We start from the raw sequence: 22,049 nt of genomic DNA on the forward strand, positions 1-22,049 counted from the left end.
CTCCACCCAAACAAAAGAGAGGTGTAAACCTCTAAACAATACACGGCACGAGACCCTTGAAACAAGTGCACAATAACACGCAGCATGGAAGCCGAAATAACAGCACAGGTACTCACAGGACCAATGGACATGGTAACAAAAACACGTATCATGGAAGCCGAAATAACAGCACAGGTACTCACAGGACCAATGGACATGGTAACAAAAACACGTAGCATGGAAGCCGAAATAACAGCACAGGTACTCACAGGACCAATGGACATGGTAACAATAACACGTATCATGGAAGCCGAAATAACAGCACAGGTACTCACAGGACCAATGAACATGGTAACAATAACACGTATCATGGAAGCCGAAATAACAGCACAGGTACTCACAGGACCAATGGACATGGTAACAATAACACGTATCATGGAAGCCGAAATAACAGCACAGGTACTCACAGGACCAATGAACATGGTAACAATAACACGTATCATGGAAGCCGAAATAACAGCACAGGTACTCACAGGACCAATGAACATGGTAACAATAACACGCAGCATGGAAGCCGAAATAACAGCACAGGTACTCACAGGACCAATGGACATGGTAACAATAACACGTATCATGGAAGCCGAAATAACAGCACAGGTACTCACAGGACCAATGAACATGGTAACAATAACACGTATCATGGAAGCCGAAATAACAGCACAGGTACTCACAGGACCAACGGACATGGTAACAATAACACGCAGCATGGAAGCCGAAATAACAGCACAGGTACTCACAGGACCAATGGACATAGTAACAATAAGACCTCCGGAGCTGGTGAACGGTATGAGCAGCAGTACCGGGGGAATCCGTGACAACCTGTGGTAAATTCAATTGATTGGACATGATTTGGAAAGGCACACACCTGTCTACATAAGGTCCCACAGTGCATATCAGAGCAAAAACCAAGCCATGTGATCAAAGGAATTTGTACATAGAGCTCAGAGACAGGTGTCATGATGTGACTTTCATTAATCTGATGACTTATGTATCGAATCCACTATGTTTTTAATTGTTACTCGATTAAATTAAATCATGTAACAATGAACTCATTAGGATTTGGGGCACCACGAAAATAGGTTTAACAAGTTACCATCTCCTGAATTAAACTCTAGATGATATATAAGATATCTATCGATAACAGTTATTTATTTATCATTACCGCATATCAGTCTCATAATTCTGAATGTCGCATACTCCTTGCATCTGCACAAACCCCAGCTTTACTGATCATTCTGTACCACACATTGATTTAATTGTTTATCTACTAACTAACTAAATGATAAACACACAAAGAGATTCCAATCACCACTACTGAAGATCTAAAAGAGTCCTCTGCTGCATACAATTTACAATTGGCATGAGGTGTCATAAAACCCCCACATCAATCCCTCCTCTGCGGGTGAGAGGGGTCTGGTGGAAGTCAGATCCATTGTAAACCTGATCTTTGGAGCTTCACAGGAGAGTCATGACACAGGATTGTGTCGAGGCACAGATCTGGGGAAGTGTACCAAAAAATGTCTGCAGCATTGAAGGTCCCCAAGAACACAGTGGCCTCCATCATTCTTAAATGGAAGACGTTTGGAACCGTTTAACTTGGTGTAACTGAGTCAGGTTTGTAGGGATTACTTTATCCTAGCCTCAGTTCTGCTCACAAATGTTCTATAGGATTGAGGTCAGGGTCTTTGTGATGGCCACTCCAATACCTTGACTTTGTTGTCCTTAAGCCATTTTGCCACAACTTTGAAGTATGCTTGGGGTCATTGTCCATTTGGAAGACCCATTTGGACCAAGCTTTAACTTCCTGACTGATGTCTTGAGATGTTTGCTTCAATATATCCACATAATTTTCCTACCTCATGATGCCTTCTATTTTGTTGAAGTGCACCAGTCCCTCCTGCAGCAAAGCACCCCCACAACATGATGCTGCCACCCCGATTTCACGATTGGGATGGTGTTCTTGTCCATTTGGAAGCCTCCCCTTTTTCCTCCAAACATAAGATGGTCATTATGGCCAAACAGTTCTATTTTTGTTTCATCAGACCAGAGGACATTTCTCCAAAAAGTACCCCCACAACATGATCTTTGTCCCCATGTGCAGTTTCAAACCGTAGTCTGGCTTTTTTATGGCGGTTTTGGAGCAGTGGCTTCTTCCTTGCTGAGCGGCCTTTCAGGTTATGTCGATATAGGACTCGTTTTACTGTGGATATAGATACCTGTGTACCTGTTTCCTCCAGCATCTTCACAAGGACCTCTGCTGTTGTTCTGGGATTGATTCACTTTTTGCACCAAAGTACGTTCATCTCTAGGAGACAGAACGAGTCTCCTTCCTGAGCGGTATGACGGCTGTGTGGTCCCATGGTGTTTATATTTGTGTACTAATGTTTGTACAGATGAACGTGGTACTTTCAGAAGTTTGGAAATTGCTCCCAAGGATGAACCAGACTTGTGGAGGTCTCCAATTTCTTTTCTGAGGTCTTGGCTGATTTCTTTTGATTTTCCCATGATGTCAAGCAAGGAAGCACTGAGTTTGAAGGTAGACCTTGAAATACATCCACAGGTACACCTCCAACCTCCAAATTACATCATTTTCTGGAATTCTCCAAGCTGTTTAAAGGCACAGTCAACTTAGTGTATGTAAACTTCTGACCCACTGGAATTGTGATACAGCGAAATATAAGTGAAATAATCTGTCTGTAAACAATTGTTGGAAAAATGACTTGTGTCATGCACAAAGTAGATGTCCTAACCGACTTGCCAAAACTATAGTTTGTTAACAAGAAACTTGTGGAGTGGTTGAAAAATGAGTTTTAATGACTCTAACCTAAGTGTATGTAAACTTCTGACTTCAACTGTATGTTTTGGGGCATGTTTTGTTTGTTCGCACAGTTAATAAATGAGACCCCTGGGGATCAGTGGCTTTGAGACAATTTGATGTGACTTCTCTTCTCTGTTCTGTTCTGCTCATCATTCTATCCTCTCTCTTTATTTCTCTCTCAACACATGCTCTCAGCATCACACACATTCTCCATTTTCACTCTGTAATTGGGTATGACACAACAAAGCTCTAATGAATGTCTTGGTTTATTTTGATTGTGCCCGTCTCAACATGTTGTATGGGAATTGTTCCAGTCCCCTGCCCCTATACAGGGCCTTTTGCAGAGATGCCTGGTTCTCCAGAGGACACTAAAAGAAAGAGGGAGGATGGAGAGGGCGAGAGAGAAGGGGGTAGAGGGTAAAAAAGAGAATATTTCAGCAGCAAGTTAACTCAGCCACCCACATCCACATAAATATTGCAACACATACACACTAATACTGTCCCTTATTAACAGTCATGATCACACCGTCAGCTGCATGAATCGGTGACTGAGTGTTACTGGGGGAGTGGGAGGGGATATTTTGGGTTGAGTATGGGTGTGAGACTGGATATTGTGGGTTGAGTATGGGTATTTTGGGTTGAGTATGGGTGTGAGACTGGATATAGTGGGTTGAGTATGGATATTTTGGGTTGAGTATGGGTGTGAGACTGGATATTGTGGGTTGAGTATGGATATTTTGGGTTGAGTATGGGTGTGAGACTGGATATTGTGGGTTGAGTATGGATATTTTGGGTTGAGTATGGGTGTGAGACTGGATATTGTGGGTTGAGTATGGGTGTGAGACTGGATATTGTGTGAGACTGGATATCGCGGGTTGAGTATGGGTGTGAGACTGGATATTGCGGGTTGAGTATGGGTGTGAGTCTGGATATTGCGGGTTGAGTATGGGTGTGAGTCTGGATATTGTGGGTTGAGTATGGGTGTGAGTCTGGATATTGTGGGTTGAGTATGGGTGTGAGTCTGGATATTGTGGGTTGAGTATGGGTGTGAGACTGGATATTGTGGGTTGAGTATGGGTGTGAGTCTGGATATTGTGGGTTGAGTATGGGTGTGAGACTGGATATTGTGGGTTGAGTATGGGTGTGAGTGGATATTGTGGGTTGAGTATGGGTGTGAGACTGGATATTGTGGGTTGAGTATGGGTGTGAGACGACACACACAGCATGCAAGCGAACAATAATGTCATTAGTCGGTGAGTTGTGCTGCAATGTTGTTCTGTATTCTTGTGGAAAGAGCGTTGGGTCAAGTGGGATGCTGGTGGAAAGCGCATTGGGTCAAGTGGGATGCTGGTGGAAAGAGCATTGGGTCAAGTGGGATGCTGGTGGAAAGCGCATTGGGTCAAGTGGGATGCTGGTGGAAAGAGCATTGGGTCAAGTGGGATGCTGGTGGAAAGAATAATAAGTGTGTGTGTGTGTGTGTGTGTGTGTGTGTAAGGACAGTTTGAAGCTTGTCAGTGACCCTGTCCTGCCCCATCCCACCCTCATCACTAGCTACCATGAATAAATTAACCACCTTCACATGAATCACACTGACAATTATGACAGGATGGCACTGGAGGGAAGGGAGATGTAGAGAGTATTAGGAGGGGTAGAGGAAGGGAGGAGGGTACGGGGAAATACAGTGAGGAGAAGAGGTAAAGGAGGAGGGACGGAATGAGAGGAGGAGTGAGATGAGTGACCTGAGGAAGAGGGAAGAGAGGAGGAGCGAGATGAGTGACCTGAGGAAGAGGGAAGAGAGGAGGAGCGAGATGAGTGACCGGAGGAAGAGGGAAGAGAGGAGGAGCGAGATGAGTGACCGGAGGAAGAGGGAAGAGAGGAGGAGCGAGATGAGTGACCGGAGGAAGAGGGAAGAGAGGAGGAGCGAGATGAGTGACCGGAGGAAGAGGAATGAGAGGAGGAGCGAGATGAGTGACCGGAGGAAGAGGGAAGAGAGGAGGAGCGAGATGAGTGACCTGAGGAAGAGGGAAGAGAGGAGGAGCGAGATGAGTGACCGGAGGAAGAGGGAAGAGAGGAGGAGCGAGATGAGTGCCCGGAGGAAGAGGGAAGAGATAGGTAGGGTGTAAGAGGGAAGAGATAGGTAGGGTGTAAGAGGGAAGAGAGAGGTAGGGTGTAAGAGAGAAAGAGAGAGGTAGGGTGTAAGAGAGAAAGAGAGAAGTAGGGTGTAAGAGGAAAGAGAAAGGTAGGGTGTAAGAGAGAAAGAGAGGAGGAGCGAGATGAGTGACCGGTGGAAGAGGAAATGAGAGAAGAGGAAAGAGAGGTAGGGTGTAAGAGCGAAAGAGAGGAGGAGCGAGATGAGTGACCGGTGGAAGAGGAAAGAGAGAGGTAGGGTGTAAGAGAGAAAGAGAGGAGGAGCGAGATGAGTGACCGGAGGAAGAGGAAAGAGAGAGGTAGGGTGTAAGAGAGAAGTAGGGTGTAAGAGGAAAGAGAAAGGTAGGGTGTAAGAGAGGAGGAGCGAGATGAGTGACCGGAGGAAGAGGAAAGAGAAAGGTAGGGTGTAAGAGAGAAAGAGAGGAGGAGCGAGATGAGTGACCGGTGGAAGAGGAAAGAGAGAGGTAGGGTGTAAGAGAGAAAGAGAGGAGGAGCGAGATGAGTGACCGGAGGAAGAGGAAAGAGAGAGGTAGGGTGTAAGAGCGAAAGAGAGGAGGAGCGAGATGAGTGACCGGTGGAAGAGGAAAGAGAGAGGTAGGGTGTAAGAGAGAAAGAGAGGAGGAGCGAGATGAGTGACCGGAGGAAGAGGAAAGAGAGAGGTAGGGTGTAAGAGAGAAAGAGAGGAGGAGCGAGATGAGTGACCGGAGGAAGAGGAAAGAGAGAGGTAGGGTGTAAGAGAGGAGGAGCGAGATGAGTGACCGGAGAAAGAGGAAAGAGAGGCGTAGGGTGTAAGTGGAAAGAAAGGAGGTAGGGATGAGTGACCGGAGGAAGGGAAGAGAGAGGTAGGTTGTAAGAGGGAAGAGAGTGGTAGGGTGTAAGAGGGAAGAGAGAGGTAGGGTGTAAGAGGGAAGAGAGAGGTAGGGTGTAAGAGGGAAGAGAGAGGTAGGGTGTAAGAGGGAAGAGAGAGGTAGGGTGTAAGAGAGAAAGAGATGACAAGGAGGTAGAGAACGGGCAATAAGGGGACTAGAAAAGACAGAGAGGGAGTGGTTGTCACTGCACTGAGGATGACAAGGTTCCTCTCCACCCCTCCCCCACATGCTCTAGTCCTGGGGAGAGAGGGAGAGAGCTCTTTGTTTGGTGTCCCATTTGCTGTAAACATGTTATCCTCAAGGGGGAAGTGGTTTAGGAGCAGGGTCATCCATAACAACAGACACTTTTGACAACTCAATAGCTATGTGTGTTTTCAATCTAGAAAATAGAGTATGCCTGCCTGAAGCAGAGCCAGATTGGGTCTCAGAGCGATCTTTTGTCACAGGGTTTATTGCTTGTATTGGTTGTTGTTACTGTATAGTGATAAATCACATTGATGTCGTGTTCTGAAGATACATAGAGGTCAAGCACTGCTAAGGGAGAAGTGTACTGCCCGCTGACAGAACAGTTTGGAAGGTTCTAACAGCACTTCATTCTATTTTGTATTAGAACACGTTACATGACTATTAGCCTACACTGGGACACATTGTTGGAATAATGAGCAGAAGATCTAACCCCCCCCTCTCCGTCACCCTCTCCGTCCCCCTCTCCGTCCCCCTCTCTGTCCCTATAGAGAAGTTGGTAGCGTACCAGAGGGAGTTCCATGCCCTGAAAGAGCGCCTCCGTGTGGCCGAGCACCGGACCCTGCAGCGCTCCTCAGAGCTCAACAACATCCTGGAGCAGTTCAGACGGGTCATCGCTGAGACCAACGGCAGCAAGGACGCTCTCACCAACTTCTCAGGTACACACACACCCCCATCCATCCACCCATGATGGATCTACACACACCCCCATCCATCCACCCAGGATGGATCTACACACACCCCCATCCATCCACCCAGGATGGATCTACACACACCCCCATCCATCCACCCAGGATGGATCTACACACACCCCCATCCATCCACCCATGATGGATCTACACACACCCCCATCCATCCACCCAGGATGGATCTACACACACCCCCATCCATCCACCCACCCAGGATGGATCTACACACACCAATCCATCTACCCAGGATGGATCTACATTTACCAGCTTCTCAGGTTACCCATCACAATATACACACACAAAAAGACCCATTCAAGCTGAATCCCCCCTTTGGGAACTCTGCCAATAATGTAGAAGAGATAGACTGGATCATTCAGTTCTCCTCCTATCTAATAGTGCTTGCCCCCTTAGTCTTACTGCTGCTCTCAGGCTTCAGACCATCTCCATCCTAACCAGGCCTTTAGTCATGCTAGACTTGAATTAGAATTAACATCATGCTCTAATCCTCCCCTCCACCCGGGACTTTGCTCTGAATGGAATTGTTCTACTCGTTCTGCTTCTATAATTATGTTTTTTCTCAAACATTCTGCTAATTCTATGACTGTTTTTCTCAACCGTTCTACCAGTCTAATGCTATGATTCTCAACCGTTCTACCAGTCTAATGCTATGATTCTCAACCGTTCTACCAGTCTAATGCTATGATTCTCAACCGTTCTACCAGTCTAATGCTATGATTCTCAACCGTTCTACCAGTCTAATGCTATGATTCTCAACCGTTCTACCAGTCTAATGCTATGATTCTCAACCGTTCTACCAGTTTAACTCTATGATTCTCAACCGTTCTACCAGTTTAACTCTATGATTCTCAACCGTTCTACCAGTCTAATGCTATGATTCTCAACCGTTCTACCAGTCTAATGCTATGATTCTCAACCGTTCTACCAGTTTAACTCTATGATTCTCAACCGTTCTACCAGTCTAATGCTATGATTCTCAACCGTTCTACCAGTCTAATGCTATGATTCTCAACCGTTCTACCAGTCTAATGCTATGATTCTCAACCGTTCTACCAGTTTAACTCTATGATTCTCAACCGTTCTACCAGTTTAACTCTATGAATCTCTGATTCGCCAGTTGCGAGAAACGTTCTAGAACAAAATCATTTTATGAATGAATTGCGTTGCGTTTGGATTGAAAACGTTCATCCACCACACAGTGATTACGACAACAAATTACTCCAAAGAGAAGACGTGTGGATATACATGTAAGAATTAAATTCTGTATCTCCACATGGTTTAAAAGAAGAACTAGATTTCACCTCATTCCTATAGGCCACATTTTAGACTGTTACACAAGAAGACTGTCCATAGCAGATTTTGCAAATAGTTTGAGTCAGTCCCACACATTTAATCTATCTCATGAAATTATATAATGTATCCAAGTGAGCAGACACCAACAGTACCAGTCAAAAGTTTGGACACACCTACTCATGAGGAAGTCACCTGGAATTAATTTAAATGAATACCTTGTTAATTTGTGAAATGTATTTCCTCAATGCGTTTGAGCCAATCAGTTGTATTGTGACAAGGTAGGGCTGGTATACAGTAGACAGCCCTATTTGGTAAAATACCAAGTCCATATTATGGCAAGAACAGCTCAAATAAGCAAAGAGAAACAACAGTCCATTATTACTTTAAGACATGAAAGTCAGTCAATCCTGAACATTTCAAGAACTTTTAAAGTTTCTTTAAGTGCAGTCGCAAAAACTATCAAGTGCTATGATGAAACTGGCTCTCATGAGGACCGCCACAGGAAAGGAAGACCCAGAGTTACCTCTGCTGCAGAGGATAAGTTCATTAGAGGTACCAGCCTCAGAAATTGCATCCCAAATAAATGCTTCACAGAGTTCAAGTAACAGACACATCTCAACATCAACTGTTTAGAGGAGACTGTGTTAATCAGGCCTTCATGGTTGAATTGCTGCAACGAAACGACTACCAAAGGACACCAATAAGAAGAAGAGACTTGCTTGGGCCAAGAAACATGAGCAATGGACATTAGACTGTTGGAAATCATTCCTTTGGTCTGATGAGTCCAAATTTGAGATTTTTGGTTCCAACCGCCATGTCTTTGTGAGACGCAGAGTAGGTGAACGGATGATCTCCGCATGTGTGTCGTTCCCACCATGAAGCTGTTTTTCAACAGGACAAAGACCCAACACACTTCCAGGCTGTGTAAGGGCTATTTGACCAAGAAAGAGAGCGATGGAGTGCTGCATGAGATGACCTGGACTTCAATCAACCGACCTTCATCCAATTTAGATGTTTTGGGATGAGTTGGACTGCAGAGTGAAGAAAAAGCAGCCAACAAGTGCCCAGCATATGTGGGAACTCCTTCAAGACTGTTGGAAAAGCATTCCAGGTGAAGCTGGTTGAGAGAATGCCAAGAGACTGCAAAGCTGCCATCAAGGCAAAGGGTGGCTACTTTGAAAAAAAAATGTAACACTTTTTTTTGGGGGGGGGGGTTACTACATAATTCCATATGTGTTATTTCATAGTTTTTTATTCTACAATGTAGAAAATAGTAAAAATAAAGAAAAACCTTTGAATGAGTAGGTGTTCTAAAACTTTTGACTGCTACTGTAAGTCAACTGATGAATTGCCCTTCGTGCCAGCTTACCCTAGAACTCTGTATTTCTTTGTAACTAACATGTATACAGGTAGACCAGAAAAGCCACATCCCTGATTGGCAGATGAATGTCAAGCCTGATTTTGAAGCACCAGCTACTCATCAGTTGTTCTTTACAAATGCTGTTTTGAATGAAGATAAAATTGTACCTACACACTGAAGAAGGCTGCAAAGCCGTAACGTCTGTGTACCCAATGCAGTGAAATAATACAACATTCTAAAAATGAAGTGAGCTTTATGCGACATCTTTCTGAGTGCAGACCCATTGCCCTCTTTCTGTCTGAATTGGCGGGTTTTAACACAACAGCCAAGCTTCTGGGAGAGTGAGATGGTCCCCTTTTCTCAACCATTCTACCAGTTGTAACTCTATGATTCCTTCCTGTATCTCGGTCAGATGAGACCCAGAAGCTGCTGAAGGAGCTGGCCAGTAGGAAGCCTCTCCAGGTGCCAAACATCTACCACCACCTGCCTCACCTGCTCAACAATGAGGGCAGCCTGCACCCCGCTGTCCATGTCGGCCTGGGCCGCACCGGAGGTGAGAGCACACACACACACACACACACACTGCCTCTGTTTCCCGCCCTCCCAGTCCATGCTTCTTTTGGCAGAACAGTTCTTACGTGGCCTGTGGCCTGGCTGATACATGTATTGTCAGCCCTGTTCTAAGCTAGTGTGTTCTCTCTGCTCTAGCGTGTAAGGTTGTGTTACAGCCTCCCATCAGGACCTTTTGAGCTCACAGCACAGTCGTGTGTGTGTGTGTGTGTGTGTGTGTGTGTGTGTGTGTGTGTGTGTGTGTGTGTGTGTGTGTGTGTGTGTGTGTGTGTTACTTCAGGCATAGATATGGGCGATTAGTCCCTCCATTGTAGCTGGGAGGCCAAGCTAGGCTCCAATCTCACTCAGTCCTCTATTATCCCACACAACTTGACCCCATTCTCACCAGTCACCATATCACATTCTCTTTAAAGGTTAGGTAGCATAAACATAACCACATGTAACATATGGATTTGCATTCAAATATGAATCAAAATTCCCAATACAAAGTTACACCTCACTTTAAACATAAAACTGATCAGAATTCCAAAGAATGCAGGGTGTGACGTAATATGGAGGACCCAGCCAAGCTAGCCAATTCCCTATAACAGAAATAACTACGTTACCCCTACCAGCCTGCTAACGTTACCCCTACCAGCCTGCGAACGTTACCTCTACCAGCCTGCGAACGTTACCCCTACCAGCCTGCGAACGTTACCCCTACCAGCCTGCGAACATTACCCCTACCAGCCTGCGAACGTTACCCCTACCAGCCTTCGAACGTTACCCCTACCAGCCTGCGAACGTTACCCCTACCAGCCTGCGAACGTTACCCCTACCAGCCTGCGAACGTTACCCCTACCAGCCTGCTAACGTTACCCCTACCAGCCTGCTAACGTTACCCCTACCAGCCTGCTAACGTTACCCCTACCAGCCTGCTAACGTTACCCCTACCAGCCTGCTAACGTTACCCCTACCAGCCTGCTAGCGTTAGCCCTACCAGCCTCCTAACGTTACCCCTACCAGCCTGCTAACGTTACCCCTACCAGCCTGCTAACGTTACATTAGCACTGCATGAGTCAGCCAGTTGCAATCAACACCTAGCTTACAGCTACATTAAAAGTTGGTTTTACTTTTACCCCCTTTTCTCCCCAATTTTGTGGTATCCAATTGGTAGTTAGTCTTGTCTTATCTCTGCAACTCCCGTACGGACTCGGGAGAGGCGAAGGTCGAGAGCCATGCATCCTCCCGAAACACAACCCTGCCAAGCCACACTGCTTCTTGACACACTGCTGGCTTAACCCGGAAGTCAACCGCACCAATGTGTCAGAGGAAACACCGTCCAACTGATGACTGAAGTCAGTTTGCAGGTGCATGGCCCGCCACAAGGAGTCACTAGAGCATGATGAGACAAGGACGTCCTGGCCGGCCAAACCATCCCGTACCCCGGACATCGCTGCGCCATTCCGGAGGCTTTAAGTTCGTCATTTTAACCTACTAGCTAGCCCAGTCAGCTAACTAGCTTAGTTAGCCAACCACCATGGTCAACATAGCTAAGTAGTGAGTCAAGGAATCAACTAGTGGAGCACATGCCCCAACCAACAGAACACAACAACCACAAAAATCCAGCAGATACAAAGTAGAGAGAGCGGAGAATTACAGATTGACAGCTGAGTTAACTACCAAAGTCACAGACGAGCCAAGGAGAGGCCTTCAGAGGGAGAGGCTGTTTCACCAACCGAGGGAGAGTCAGCTAATCCAATAGTGATATAGTGAGGTAAATCTACACTAAATTTAACCGATTTATCGCCATCACTGCTGACACTCGTGATACCGGTAGGTCGGTAGGAAATACAGGTTGCAGGCTTCACATTCACACTCGGCCCAGCACCTGGTTTCAGTCAGTCGCATACCTAATCCTGCCTTCCGCTGGTTATACATACTAAGCCATCGAAGTCCTCTGGGGTGAAATGAGCACCACATACTGTTTCAATACTCCAATCCGCTCGCTTCAACCGGACAAACTGGTCCCACTTCAATGCTAGCTTTTCGTTTTTGGGCCACAAATGAGTCGTATCACCGTCCTTGAGGGTATTACTGCACTAACGACAAACAATGGAAAACTGCTAGTGCGCTCGCTCGACTACCACTACCAAACACACAGGAAAAGAGGAAATGCCGTTTTTCTAAATTAATTTATATGGTTTCTTCTTCGTGTACATAGTAGCTCACCAGCGCCAGCACTTGGTTTGGATTGTAATTACATGCTAGCATGGATAGTAGCTGACGTTAGCCAGCTGGAACTAGCTCGGTAGCATCGGTTCTCCATATAAATGTTGAGAAATCATGCATTGTGGGTAGTTCCGAAGATATCCTAAAATAAGTTAATAAATATATGTTAAAAAAAACGCTAAAACATAAATATGTTTGTAGTTGTCACGATCTGTTTACCTATAACTAAGTTACTAAGTCTTTGACCACACTGTGTTGTTACTTTGGTGAGTAAAAACCTTTAAGATGATTATGGCCGGGGTGGGTGTTTTTGTGTGTGGCTTGTGTGTTAGACAGGGTTTAGGAGGATGAGCCGGGTCATGGACTGGGAATTAAGGTGAGGAGAGTGTATAAAATTGGGCTTTAGACAGGCTTTAGGAAGGACAGACCATATTATAAAGGGTTGTGAACACAGATTGGCAGTTTGGAACAAACACACAACACTGTGTCCCCTCTCTCTTGTCTCATCAAAGCCCAGTGACCCTTCAGTATGAGGTTTCTAGATGGACCCAGAGACAAAGACTGAAGAAAACAACAATTTCTCCTGTTTCTGTATGTGCGTGTGTGTTACCTGTCGACTTACCTGTCGACGTGGTCTTTCAAGGCTCTATGTCAGGTTTGTCTTGGAGGTAGAGGCTCTGATCTTCTGATAAGGCTTCTGTAGACATCTTACTCCATTGTGATGCCTTCTCTTTTGTTGCCCTTCATTTAGTTTAGCCTCAGAGTTGTTTTTGTGTCTGTGTGTTTGGGTGTGGTGAGGGAGAGAGAGGGGTGGTCTTACTGCATGGACACGTTGTTGTTGTACTGCTCTACTGACAAGCCTCTGGGTTAAGATGAGACTAGTGACTGATAACCAGCCTCTGGGTTAAGATGAGACTAGTGACTGATAACCAGCCTCTGGGTTAAGATGAGACTAGTGACTGATAACCAGCCTCTGGGTTCAGATGAGACTAGTGACTGATAACCAGCCTCTGGGTTCAGATGAGACTAGTGACTGATAACCAGCCTCTGGTTTCAGATGAGACTAGTGACTGATAACCAGCCTCTGGGTTAAGATGAGACTAGTGACTGATAACCAGCCTCTGGGTTAAGATGAGACTAGTGACTGATAACCAGCCTCTGGGTTAAGATGAGACTAGTGACTGATAACCAGCCTCTGGGTTCAGATGAGACTAGTGACTGATAACCAGCCTCTGGGTTCAGATGAGACTAGTGACTGATAACCAGCCTCTGGGTTCAGATGAGACTAGTGACTGATAACCAGCCTCTGGGTTCAGATGAGACTAGTGACTGATAACCAGCCTCTGGGTTAAGATGAGACTAGTGACTGATAACCAGCCTCTGGGTTAAGATGAGACTAGTGACTGATAACCAGCCTCTGGGTTCAGATGAGACTAGTGACTGATAACCAGCCTCTGGGTTCAGATGAGACTAGTGACTGATAACCAGCCTCTGGGTTAAGATGAGACTAGTGACTGATAACCAGCCTCTGGGTTAAGATGAGACTAGTGACTGATAACCAGCCTCTGGGTTAAGATGAGACTAGTGACTGATAACCAGCCTCTGGGTTCAGATGAGACTAGTGACTGATAACCAGCCTCTGGGTTCAGATGAGACTAGTGACTGATAACCAACCTCTGGGTTCAGATGAGACTAGTGACTGATAACCAGCCTCTGGGTTCAGATGAGACTAGTGACTGATAACCAGCCTCTGGGTTCAGATGAGACTAGTGACTGATAACCAGCCTCTGGGTTCAGATGAGACTAGTGACTGATAACCAGCCTCTGGGTTAAGATGAGGCTAGTGATAATTACTTGGTTTAGGATCAAGAGCAGCCCTCAAGTATTTTCGTCTCTATCCTCTCACTTTCATTGGTCTCTCTCTGTCTCATCTCACTCTCTGTCGCTCCCTGTTAGGGTTATTTATTTATAGCAGTGTAAATTGGGACATCATGCATGCTTCTGCCTGCCCACCACCTTCAGACTGAGCCGGGAGTTACTGAACGAATGCGGAGCGAGAGATGAAGAGTTAAAAAAAGGAAATTAGAAAGATGGAGTAGGAGGGATTTCTCTCCCCAGCCTGTCTTTAATGACTGATATGGAACATAATGATCTATTCATATTAATTCCGCTTTTTTTGTTGTCAATTTGTCTACGTTTTGTATGTTCTATTTTCATATAATAGTTTGGGAATGAGTGGTGTAAACCAGTGGTATTCAACCAGGGGCATTACACGAGGGGTATTCAACCAGGGGCATTACACGAGGGGTATTCAACCAGGGGCATTACGCGAGGGGTATTCAACCAGGGGCATTACACGAGGGGTATTCAACCAGGGGCATTACACAAGGGGTATTCAACCAGGGGCATTACGCGAGGGGTATTCAACCAGGGGCATTACGCGAGGGGTATTCAACCAGGGGCATTACGCGAGGGGTATTCAACCAGGGGCATTACGCGAGGGGTATTCAACCAGGGGCATTACACGAGGGGTATTCAACCAGGGGCATTACACGAGGGGTATTCAACCAGGGGCATTACACGAGGGGTATTCAACCAGGGTTCCACGGGCCCAGGGGTCTGAAAATATATACAGTGCATTTGGAAAGTATTCAGACCCCTTGACTTCTTCCACATTTTGTTACTTTACAGCCTTATTCTAAAATTTATTAAATTCGTTTTTCCCCCTCATCAATCTACATACAATACCCCATAGAGACAAAGCAAAAACTGGTTTTTAGAATTTTTTGCAAATTTGTTAAAAATATAAAACTGAACTCACATTTACATAAGTATTCAGATCCTTTACACAGTACTTTGTTGAAGCACCTTAGGTAGCGATTACAGCCTTGAGTCTTCTTGTATTTGGGGAGTTTCTCCCATTCTCTGCAGATCCTCTCAAGCTCTGTCAAGTTGGATGCTGAGCGTTGCTGCATAGCTATTTTCATGTCTCTCCAGAGATGTTAGATTGGGTTCAAGTCCGGGCTCTGGCTGGGCCACTAAACGACATTCAGAGACTTGTCCCGAAGCCACTCCTGCGTTGTCTTAGCTGTGTGCTTAGGGTCATTGTTCTGTTGGAAGGTGAACCTTCGCCCCAGCCTGAGGTTCTGAGCGCTCTGGACCAGGTTTTCATCAAGGATCTCTCTGTTCTTTGCACTGTTCATCTTTGCCTGGATCCTGACTAGTCTCCCAGTCCCTGCCGCTGAAAAATACCCCCACCACATGATGTTGCCACCACCATGCTTCACCCTAGGATGGTGCCAGGTTTCCCCAGACGTGACGCTTGGCATGCAGGCCAAAGTGTTGAATCTTGGTTTCATCAGACCAGATAATCTTGATTCTCATGATTTGAGAGTCTTTAGGTGCCTTTTTGCAAACTCCAAGTTGGCTGTCATGTGCGTTTTACTGAGGAGTGGCTTCCATCTGGTCACTCTACCATCACTCTACCATAAAGGCCTGATTGGTGGTGCTGCAGAGATGGTTGTCCTTCTGAAAGATTCTTCCATTTCCACATTGGAATTCTGGAGCTCTGTCAGAGGGACCATCAGGTTCTTGGTCACCTCCCTGACCAAGGCCCTTCTCCCCCATTACTGAGTTTGGCCAGGCGGCCGGCCAGCTCTAGGAAGAGTCTTGCTAGTTCCAAACTTCTTCCATTTAAGAATGATGGAGGCCACTGTGTTCTTGGGGACCTTCAATGCAGCAGAAATGTTTTGGTACCCTTCCCCAGATCTGTGCCTCGACACAATCCCGTCTCTCTACAGACAATTCCTTCAACCTCATGGCTTAGTTTTTGCTCTGACATGCACTGTCAACTGTGGGACCTTATATTAGACAGGTGTGTGCATTTCCCGATCATGTCCAATCAATTGAATTTACCACAGGTGGACTTCAATAAAGTTGTAGAAACATCTCAAGGATGATCAATGGAAACAGGATGCACCTGAGCTCAATTTTGAGTCTCATCGAAAAGGGTCTGAATGCTTATGTAAATAAGGTATTTCAAAAACAAAACAAAAAATCCTAAACCTGTTTTCGCTTTGTCATTATGGGGTATTGTGGGTAGATTGAGTTAAAACAATTATTTTAATCAATTTTAGAATAAGGCTGTAACGTAAGAAAATGTGGAAAAAGTCAAGGGTCTGAATACTTTCCAAATGCACCATATTTCTTTTTTTTTTACAAAGTGGGAAAAATATTTTGTTTTATTTAAATGTTTTTATTAATATCTCTAGCAACAACATTTGAAAATGATGTCAATTTTACTTCTCAACTCCTAGTTTTGAGAAAATTATACTCATCGTAGCCAATTACGCTCACTGGAGGACCACGTTAATGGAATTACGCTGTGACCATTGAATTCAAAGTTTTAACAAAGCATTAAACTCTATGCACAATTATTACTTTGACATTTATTGGAAATACTGTGCAGATGCTAAGTTTGGCAACAGAATAAAACTGAGTGAAATTTTACTGTAATTCTTTTACCAAACTTTGTGTCTGAGCTGTTCTTCATGTAAATGTTCTGTGGAAATGTTTAAAGGCCCAGTGCAGTCCAAAACATCATTTGCTGTATTTTAAATATATTTCAACACTGAGGTTGGAATAATACTGTGAAATTGTAATTTATTTTAGTGCGAGAGCTGTTTGAAAAGACCCCCTGAAATGTCAGCCTGTGTGGTGGGATGGAGTTTTGACCTGCTTGGTGACATCTGGCAATGAATCAGTTAATAGACCAGTAAGAAAGAGTTCCAAACCTCTCTGCCAATAACCACTAGTTTTAAATGTTCCCCTCTCCCAGACAGTTTTATCTAAATTCTTGCTTGAGAAATGACTCTTTGCTAAAAAGCTATTTATGTTTCTTTTTGACCATTTTCAAATCAAATCAATTCAAATGTATTCATATAGCCCTTCTTACATCCGCTGATATCTCAAAGTGCTGTACAGAAACCCAGCCTAAAACCCCAAACAGCAAGCAATGCAGGTGTAGAAGCACCTAGGAAAAACTCCCTAGAAAGGCCATACCTAGGAAGAAGCCTAGAGAGGAACCAGGCTATGATGGGTGGCCAGTCCTCTTCTGGCTGTGCCGGGTGGAGATTATAACAGAACATGGCCAAGATGTTCAAATGTTCATAAATGACCAGCATGGTCAAATAATAATAATCACAGTAGTTGTCGAGGTTGCAGCAAGTCAGCACCTCAGGAGTAAATGTCAGTTGGCTTTTCATAGCTGATCATTCAGAGTATCTCTACCGCTCCTGCTGTCTCTAGAGAGTTGAAAACAGCAGGTCTGGGACAGGTAGCACGTCCGGTGAACAGGTCAGGATTCCATAGCCGCAGGCAGAACAGTTGAAACTGGAGCAGCAGCACGGCCAGGTGGACTGGGGACAGCAAGGAGTCATCATGCCAGGTAGTCCTGAGGCATGTTCCTAGGGCTCAGGTCCTCAGAGAGAGAGAGAAAGAGAGAATTAGAGAGAGCATACTTAATTTCACACAGGACACCGGATAAGACAGGAGAAGTACTCCAGATATAACAAACTGACCCTAGCCCCCGACACATAAACTACTGCAGCATAAATACTGGAGGCTGAGACAGGAGGGGTCAGGAGACACTGTGGACCCATCCAATGATACCCCTGGCCCATGGCCAATTTGAATTGTAAACAATTACGTTAAGTTACTTAATTGTTACCCAGAAATTATTTGATGTTGTGATTAAAATGGTTGCAGTGGACCTTTTAAAAGCTGTCCTTGTGCATAGAGTTCTATGTTCTGAAATCAATGGTTTTTGTTTGGAATACATTTGTTTAAATAGAAAATCTGAGTCTTAGCGTTATTCCATTATCATGGAAATGCCCATAGACTTTGAAAAGCACCTGCGAATAGGCTACCAGCGAGGCAAGTGCCGCTGGAAAGCTTTTTTGTGACTTGGACATACATTTTTGCCAACACATGGCTAACTTTTGTTTAACCAGCTAAACAGCTACTCTTTGCAAAAATGTGTTTTGAAATGTTGATTACTTCTTCTTGCCATTATCATTCACCTGATGACATGATGTATGATGGGGGTCCCTGGGTTGCCGGTTTGCCTGGGAGGGGCTCCCTGGACAAGGACTGGTTGAAAACCCCAGGTATAAAAGGATTGCCTTATATTTGAGTGTCATGCACTAGCCTAGCTAGCAGATAGCATGGGGGAGCTGATAGCCTTCAGGTCCATTCAGCCCCACTGGTACTGAATCTGATGTCTGAGTCTTAGGATCTAAACTCACACACAATACTCTTCTCTATCTCTACTAGGCCTTTTTATACACACACACACACACACACGCACACACGCACAGGTCAGTTGGTCCATTCTGTCTCTGTGCGGAAGTCAGATCACCATTTTCTTGTCTGTCAGAGGCACAGATTGATGTTATAATCAGGGTTATTTTATGAAGGGGTTGAGGGATGGCATAAGAAGTCCCCCCCCCCCCCCCTCCCTTTAGCTTTTCTGTCTCACTTTCTCCTTCCGTGGCCTCCAACTGCTCTTAAACGCTAGTAAAACCAAATGCATGCTTTTCAACCGATCGCTGCCTGCACCCGCATGCCCGACTAGCATCACCACCCTGGATGGTTCCGACCTTGAATATGTGGACATCTATAAGTACCTAGGTGTCTGGCTAGACTGCAAACTCTCCTTCCAGACTCACATCAAACATCTCCAATCGAAAATCAAATCAAGAGTCGGCTTTCTATTCCGCAACAAAGCCTCCTTCACTCACGCCGCCAAGCTTACCCTAGTAAAACTGACTATCCTACCGATCCTCGACTTCGGCGATGTCATCTACAAAATGGCTTCCAACACTCTACTCAGCAAACTGGATGCAGTCTATCACAGTGCCATCCGCTTTGTCACTAAAGCACCTTATACCACCCACCACCCACCCACTTGTACGCTCTAGTCGGCTGGCCCTCGCTACATATTCGTCGCCAGACCCACTGGCTCCAGGTCATCTACAAGTCCATGCTAGGTAAAGCTCCGCCTTATCTCAGTTCACTGGTCACGATGGCAACACCCATCCGTAGCACGCGCTCCAGCAGGTGTATCTCACTGATCATCCCTAAAGCCAACACCTCATTCGACAGCCTTTCGTTCCAGTACTCTGCTGCCTGTGACTGGAACGAATTGCAAAAATCGCTGAAGTTGGAGACTTTTATCTCCCTCACCAACTTCAAACATCAGCTATCTGAGCAGCTAACCGATCGCTGCAGCTGTACATAGTCTATTGGTAAATAGCCCACCCATTTTCACCTACCTCATCCCCATACTGTTTTTATTTATTTACTTTTCTGCTCTTTTGCACACCAATATCTCTACCTGTACATGACCATTATTTATTTACTTTTCTGCTCTTTTGCACACCAATATCTCTACCTGTACATGACCATCTGATCATTTATCACTCCAGTGTTAATCTGAAAAATTGTAATTATTCACCTACCTCATGCCTTTTGCACACATTGTATATAGACTCCCCCCTTTTTTTCTTTCTACTGTGTTATTGACTTGTTAATTGTTTACTCCATGTGTAACTCTGTGTTGTCTGTTCACACTGCTATGCTTTATCTTGGCCAGGTCGCAGTTGCAAATGAGAACTTGTTCTCAACTAGCCTACCTGGTTAAATAAAGGTGAAATACATTTTTTTTAAATCAGTCTGTCTCCATCCCTCCATCATCAGTTTGTCTGTCTCCATCCCTCCATCATCAGTCTGTCTGTCTCCATCCCTCCATCATCAGTCTGTCTGTCTCCATCCCTCCATCATCAGTCTGTCTGTCTCCATCCCTCCATCATCAGTCTGTCTGTCTCCATCCCTCCATCATCAGTCTGTCTGTCTCCATCCCTCCATCATCAGTCTGTCTGTCTCCATCCCTCCATCATCAGTCTGTCTGTCTCCATCCCTCCATCATCAGTCTGTCTGTCTCCATCCCTCCATCATCAGTCTGTCTGTCTCCATCCCTCCATCATCAGTCTGTCTGTCTCCATCCCTCCATCATCAGTCTGTGTCACGATCTCCCTTTTTTTCCTCCTCTCAAATTCCATGTCAATGTAAGGGCTCTATTGTCATGGGAAACTCATGTTTACATTGCCAAAGCAAGTGAAATAGATAAACAAAAGTGAAATAAACAATAAAACATTTATAGTAAACATTACAGTTCCAAAAGTTATCTCTGCCTCTTATTCACTCTTTTCTTTCTCTCTCTGTCGTTCCCACTCTCTCCTTTCATCCTCGACCTACTTTCCTGGTTCTGTGTGTGTCTCTGTGCTGGCTGGAGAGACACAAAGCAAACTGAGGACCGATTCTCCACGCTGCACAGATCACACTCCACCATTCTGACACTTTCATTCTCTCTATCTCTCCCCCTTCACTCATTCATTCACTCTCTTTCAGTCTGTTTATTGTGCCTCCCTCTTCCCCCATGTTTTCCGATGTTTGTCTCTAGAGCCCCATAATAGAGATTAAACACACACACTCCCTGTTGTTCTCACTCCTGGTTGGATATTCTTTGGAGCGGCAAAGCAAATATATGCAAATATTTTCCTGTTTTTTTGCCCTCTAATTTGAATATTATGAAAGACAAACATCTCCGGTCTAAGATAAGAAAGATATGGAGGGAGGGAAGGTGTGTTCGTGCAGGAGAGCAGAATAGACGTGGTCCTCCCTTTCTCTCCAGCAAGACTGAGAAGCAGAGAAACACACTAGTGTTGTCACGATACAAACGTTTCACTAACGATACCATACCAAGCCAGTTACCACTTGGGGGGGGTGTCCTGTTCGCCCCGTCCCCTGACATTTGTTTCCATTTTCGAAATGTTATGCGCATCTGCTACCCAGAAAAACTCACTGATAGTCACACTTCTACTCAATACAACACATATTGAATTTAACTTCACACTCTATAATAGAATACTGCATAGAATGACTGATATGCTCATATTTGCACAGGCCTACCTGTGATGTGGCTGGAGGAATGGGAGGAAGGAATATACATGCGTAATGATCTGCTTGTCATTGTGTCAATAAGGAGAAAACACTGCATGAAACCACCTTTACTGTTCAGTTAAGACACACACACTCTCCCTCATAAACACTCAGTCACATGTAACAGGGTTGGTTGTTTCCACTTGCCTCTAAAGAAAGGTGTATTTAGTGTTCAAGCATTCTTCTTGGTTGGTTCAACTCTGATGACAATAAGGCGTGTTGTGATTGGCCCCGCTTGCAGATAGGGGGAGATCGCGAACGTCAGGTCTCCCCAGTATGAAAATGTGTTGCAAGGGGTAGGTCACGTTCTGAATACTGTTTTCTATTTTGCAATTTTTTACAAATGTGCTGTACGTTACTGATTTATACATGTGTGGCTATATGGTCCCTGTTAGGGATTGAGGGTCTTTCTGGGATGTGCTTTGGCATAGGATTGCTGTAAATCAGTGTGTTAGCAGCATACACTGATGTAATGGTCACATAAACCACTGCTAACACAGTTATCTTCATGCTACAGATTTAGCCATCAACAGCCATCAATACCGTTAAGCCCTGAACAACTAACCTGCTGTTTCCCATTTAACAACAGGTATTTACACATTTTATATTTTGTATTGTATATTTATATTTTTTACAGCCAGTATGAAAATGTGATGCAACAGAAATAAAAGATGCTCAACTGGGACCACTGGTTGATGTGATTTATTTGGACAAAACACAACGCAAGGAGA

At 44.9% G+C, this 22,049-nt stretch overlaps 1 protein-coding gene across 2 annotated transcripts in view; it reads left to right on the top strand.

The window, feature by feature from the left end:
- Positions 1–22,049, top strand: part of LOC115113127 (alpha-1,3-mannosyl-glycoprotein 4-beta-N-acetylglucosaminyltransferase A-like) — an 85,318-nt gene that overhangs the window by 24,943 nt on the left and 38,326 nt on the right. For both annotated transcript variants that reach the window (XM_029640417.2, XM_029640408.2), the window contains 2 exons: positions 6,609–6,776; positions 9,890–10,030. In XM_029640417.2, the coding sequence (XP_029496277.1) occupies positions 6,609–6,776; positions 9,890–10,030 (309 nt within the window). The remainder of the gene's footprint in view (positions 1–6,608; positions 6,777–9,889; positions 10,031–22,049) is intronic.

Source organism: Oncorhynchus nerka, linkage group LG3, assembly GCF_034236695.1.
Source record: "Oncorhynchus nerka isolate Pitt River linkage group LG3, Oner_Uvic_2.0, whole genome shotgun sequence".
In the NCBI taxonomy this organism is placed as follows: domain Eukaryota; kingdom Metazoa; phylum Chordata; class Actinopteri; order Salmoniformes; family Salmonidae; genus Oncorhynchus; species Oncorhynchus nerka.